The sequence below is a fragment of the Etheostoma spectabile genome, chromosome 17 (assembly GCF_008692095.1).
Source record: "Etheostoma spectabile isolate EspeVRDwgs_2016 chromosome 17, UIUC_Espe_1.0, whole genome shotgun sequence".
NCBI lineage: Eukaryota > Metazoa > Chordata > Actinopteri > Perciformes > Percidae > Etheostoma > Etheostoma spectabile.
In genome coordinates, this window is record NC_045749.1 from 13,550,223 (window position 1) to 13,555,729 (window position 5,507).

The 5,507-nt window shown below is 44.6% G+C and overlaps 1 protein-coding gene across 1 annotated transcript in view; it reads right to left on the bottom strand.

Annotated features, from left to right (window-relative positions):
* Positions 1-5,507, bottom strand: part of antxr1d (ANTXR cell adhesion molecule 1d) — a 23,245-nt gene that overhangs the window by 6,287 nt on the left and 11,451 nt on the right. Inside the window, exons 10-16 of the mRNA XM_032541193.1 lie at positions 4,382-4,480; positions 4,162-4,231; positions 1,054-1,132; positions 690-785; positions 564-602; positions 333-431; positions 102-266 (exon numbers count right to left, since the gene is read on the bottom strand). Coding sequence (XP_032397084.1) covers positions 102-266; positions 333-431; positions 564-602; positions 690-785; positions 1,054-1,132; positions 4,162-4,231; positions 4,382-4,480 — 647 coding nt within the window. The remainder of the gene's footprint in view (positions 1-101; positions 267-332; positions 432-563; positions 603-689; positions 786-1,053; positions 1,133-4,161; positions 4,232-4,381; positions 4,481-5,507) is intronic.

Below are 5,507 nucleotides of genomic sequence, written 5' to 3' on the forward strand. Positions count from 1 at the left end.
ACACACACACACACACACATTTAAAAAGGAAGACATTTATTTTTTTCAAATAAAAATAAATATACATTTAACTTTTAAAGGTAACTGAATAAAAGACTAACCTTAATGGGTGAGTACCACCTTCTCTGCTGTTGGGGGTGGCGTGGTTGTTTTCGAGGTTTGGGCTCATACGGCTCAAATTCCTGCTCTGGCATCTTTACAACTGCATTCTTAGGTTTGTCCAACTTCGCACCTTCCTCAGTGGACCCCCTTTCCCCCCATCGCACCTGGGAAAGCCTCAGTAAGATGTATATTCTTTTAAGTGTTGAAAATGTGTGTGTGTGCATATTTACCTCCATGCGTTTGATGCCACCCACTCCTCTTCCTCCATAGTAGGATGCATCCACTGTGGGCCACCTCTTCTTTGGCATCCCGTCGTCATCATCTGAGTCCTGAGAGTTAGACTCAATTACATTACACAGCTCATATTCTTTCAAACATGCTACTTTCAATGTTAACACCAATAATACCATGACCAGAACAACACTAATAAGTAGTTATGAGAAAAACAAAACAAGTCTTACTGGCTCAGGTGGAGGTGGTGGGGGAGGTTCTTTGATCACCTGAAGGTTAAAAAAAGATGCCATGAGGGAACCAAAGATATAATCAACAAATGACTGATGCTAATGTCTCATTAAGTTCAAACCTACCAAAGTGCAACAGAGAGGCCAGAACCACCACATCAGCAGCAGACCCAACAGCAGGAACACCACCAGCAACGATATTAGCACGATGGTGCCGTCAAACTGAACACAAACACAGGATGACGGAATTGAGATCAATCTGGACTATAAAATATTGAATAAGAAAAAGGCGAAAATGAAAGGTGAAAGTACTCACAGCCTCCTCTGATGACAGACACAACAGAGGAGACATCAGAGAGGAAGGAGTGAAGAAGAAGACTACAAAACCAAGAGAAAATAAGGCTGAAATAAAGTTTAATCAAATAGGGCAGCGTGCCAGAAGAAAAGGTTTTTTGTGGTAGTGGGGACTATTTACACAGGATATACTCACACATTCAGTAGTAGTGATGTGAACAGAGCTGGTGATGTAGGAGAGACCCTCATTCATGCTCACCTGCAGATAGATCACCCTGCAAAAACACACAATCATGACTGGTCTTATCATCTGACACAGAAATACAGCGCACATCACACGGTTGAGTTACACACCTTCTTGTGTGTTCACATTCTAAGTCGTGTTTCAGCTACTGTACAAGCTTGCCCGAGATGTCAAACACATTCCACCATCTACTTTGTTCATACATGCTTCCTTACAAGCACACAAACATGCTGACATAGACACAAAGCCAAAGTCTCTAAAGGGGTCAGGGAGTTCTCCACCCACAGAAGGAATCTATTCTATTTGGATTAGACCCAGACCTCTAATGTGGAAACCACAGCAAGCTAAATAACTTATTATCCTTCAGTGTCTAGTGCTGATATCTGCAGCTATGACTGCAAAAAGACAGACAGGGCAGGGACAAGAGACGGGAGTAAACGTTTACTTTTTGGTTGGTAAGATGATGGGATAGTGAGGCTGATGGAAGATTGTACACAGGATTTTGGCGTTATTCATAGTGCGCTCAAGAAATATGAACAAAAACAAGACAGATAGGCGGGCGTCTGAGGGTTGAAACGCAGACAGCTGGGTTGTAGTTATAGGTTTGGAAAAGAATGGAGAAAGGCTTCTTGTGCTGTTCTTATGGTTTGGGGGTGCAGAGACAAGTGGGGCATTGAGCTCTTGGTTTAGATTTGACGAGGGGGCAACAAGAGGGAGGTCACTGCAGGGGGGGTAGAGGAGAGGAAACAGAGTGGGGGATGGTAGAAGGAGGGCCTTTTCTGTTCTACATCGCTTCAGCACTGTCCTTCCCTTCTGACACCCCTGCATAACTTGCTCAATCCCTGACTCTGTCCCCCCCACCCCTACCACTGTAGCTTGTCTCATAACTAATGCTGACACTGACTTCAGACTGGGAAACTAACTGGTGGTGCAGGTGCCTCTCATCTTTTCTTCTACTTCTTCCCTCCCTTCTTTGTCCCCCCATCCCCATTATCTGGTCAGCCCTCATTTCAGGCAGGCAGGGGACACGGTGTTATCAGCTCCTCTCTGACAGATAGATCTCAGCCCCCATCAATCATCAATCTGTCCACTATATATGTCTTTGCTCTATGTGTATGTGTGTGTGTGTGTGTTTGTGTGTGTGTGTGTGTGTGTGCATGTGCAGGAGGGGGAGCTGCATCCGGAAGGTTCCCAGTCAACACAGATTTGTGTGACGGCAGCGTCAATGACTTCATTATATGCGACAAGGCTTGGGTGGAACAGGAGGTGAGTGAGGGTCTTAGGGGTTTGAGTAAAGAGGTGATGCTGGGAGCTGGAGTCCCTCAGACCTCATGTATAGGCTTTACAAACCCCAAAACAGGAAGAGGTTCACATACAATGTGATCTGACAATTTTTGAACTGCAGCTAATGATTGTTTTATTACTGATTAAGTTTGGTCAATAAAATGGCAGAAAAAAAAACTATTTTTGTTGCTTTTTCGTTGCAGTGTATTACTGGTCACACAATGATTCTGCCTCGAACAGATGCTGGTATAACTTGCTTCAACAGTTGAGCTTTAAAGTTCATTCTTGACCTTGAAAACAGCAGCTTGAAAAAAGAGTTTTCAACACAATGTCCACTTACTTGGTGTTTAATTTTGAGCAACTCTATCAACTAAAGAATACTATTAGACGAGGTTGAAAGCTTCAGAAAAATCATGCAAGTGGACCTTGTGGTGAGTATGTTACTGTTATCTAAGTCAGTCTGTGTTCTTAGGATATTTTGATAAGGTGTCTTATTCACCACACTTGTTGGTGTATGCATATACTGTACATACACTGTGTATAAGAAAGAATGATAAAAACCTAATAACAGAAACAACACCTGTCCAGCCTGCACAGTGGCACTTTCACTTCAATACATATTTCTACATCTCTCAGCATGTTACTGCACCACAGCCCAGAACTCATAAGCCAGCTGTTGGCCGCCTCCTCTCTGGGCCCTTCAGCCATTCACAGCTGACTTCCTCTGTAGTAGCACTCAGGGTGTTAGGGCAGTGCTGACTCTGCTCTAATGGGCTTCGGTTACATGGAAGGACGCCTGCTTGAGGCACCATTGTTTTGTGTAATGATGCTCCCTGTTCCACTCTCAGGAGGAGCAGCACAACCTGCAACAAAGTCATGCTGGCAACAACTATTGCTGGATTTTAATTTAGGTGAATTGTTGCTGTCTTTTTGTTAATCCCCCAGAATTGTCTGTGAGTTCTAAGTACCACGTCTGTCATAACGTGTGAGTAATGTGTGAGTAAAATAATACTGTATGTGACAGACTCTTAAATCTGCCTGCTGCTACAGTGTGAAAATAAAATGTCTTCTTTCTCCATCAAAGCAGTACTTTTCACTGGCAGACAAGACAAGCTCAAATCATGCTGAAAATCTGAGTGACAGCAACAAGACAGATGATGACTGGGAGGTGTCTGAGGCCCCAGGCTCGAGTGTATAATTATGCACAGGACTGCAGGCAGCGGGGATGGTAAGGCTGCTGGACCTCGGACCTCTCCAAGCTAAGCCCACAGCATCGCTCTGTCCGCCCTGTGAGAAACCTCTGCTCAGAATCACCAGTAGCAAAGCTGGAAGCCCTTAGAGGAAACTTTACACTGCCCCACCGACTTCACTCACACTTTCGCTCTCCCAAAGTGTCAGACAGAGACTGGGATACATCACACAACGCAAACACACAAACACATACACCCGCATACACGGTTGCGGAGGGTCCTCTCCAGCAGGCAGTCATTAAGTCGTGTTCCTGGGCTCTACTCCTGTTGTCCCCTTGTGATTGGTGTCTGGCTTCGTTAGCTGTGACAAACTCTGATTGATCACAGACACTCAATGACTTTGGCCCTAATTTGTTCAAGGACAGCAGTCTTCTGCGTCCACATCAAACTTGCGTGCAGCTGGCAAATATCTGGGCTCAGAGTGTCACAGCTGAACATGGAGAGTTTGGCAACTGGAGTGATGGCTTAGTGAGGAGGAGTGTAGGAGTGTAAAGGCAGTCAGAGCCAAAATAGATGTGTAACTTACCTCCCAACCTCCTCTACAACAGGAGCAGGACAGAGCAGGAAGGTATCTTCTATTCCAACTGGTCTCTCATCTGCACAGGGAGAAACAAAATCACACTTTATGTAGAAGGAAATGTAACATCTGCAACTTTAACACAGTTCCCACATTCTTCTTAAATGCATAAGCCAAACCAGAATCCCTTAAACGCTTGTGTGTTCTTGTGTACATTTGCAGAACTTACCCACAGTGAGTGTATCATTCAGTTTGAAGCTGCAGAGGACCTGGTCAATGTTTCTGGCATGGAGAAACCCATTGCCTCTCACCACCACCTGGAAACTCTCTGAGACACAAACAAAAAGAGTGCAGGCGCCATCGGAAATGATCATCAGGACAGTGGTAAGACAAATATTTTCAGCTGTATTTGAGAGATGCAAAAGAAATAAATCATAAATCGGCCTCCTATCCTATGGGGTGACAGTAGCTCAGTCCGTGTTGAGTTGGGTTAAGAACCGGAGCGTTGCCGGTTCAAGTCCCTGTACGGACCAAAAGTAAGAAATGTGGACTGGTAGCTGGAGAGATGCCAGTTCACCTCCTGGGCACTACCAGGTGCTCTTGAGCAAGGCACTGTTCAGGGCACTGGTCCAGCTGGCAGCCCATTAACTCTGAGCGTATGTGTGTATTTCAGGCCTATGTGTAGTGATACTAACAAAAACAGAGTGTAAATTGTAATTTCCCTACTGGGGATCAATAAAAATTATTTTAAGTAGAATAATATTTCTGTTGTACCATTATGGTAAGTGCTGGCAGCCATTGCCTTTCTCTGATGTGCTCAACTTAAGCAAGAGAAACTTGTGCATGCCTCATTACTGCTAGTTTATATCTGTGTGCGTGTATGTGTGGAAAGGCCGTAATAAGCTCCAATGGTGCTAATGCTAAAGTGCTGCTATTCACAAGTACATGCTCTGCAGTTGCCAGAAGGTTTGTCTGTGTGTGTGTGTGTGTGTGTGTGTTTGTGTGTCTTTGACCTTTAGTTTCCCCCAGGCACTGTTAAAGTGCGTTGACAGAGGCTTACCAGCATATGCTGGAGTGTCTATGTGGCTACTACTCAGCATATGTTAGAGAGCGGAAAAAAAACACTTGCTTAAAAACATGCCTGCAGGGCTGACAACAGCACAGCACTGTCAATGTAGGTCTGACCTTACCTATGGCACCATTAACACATGTCTGTGTCTACATACTGTATGTGTGCACTAGGCATCTTCATTATGTGCATGCATGCATGAATGTATGTGCAGGCGTGTGTTTGAACGTACATATAGTGTGTGTGTGTGTGTGTGTGTGTGTGTGTGTGTGTGTGTGTGTGTGTG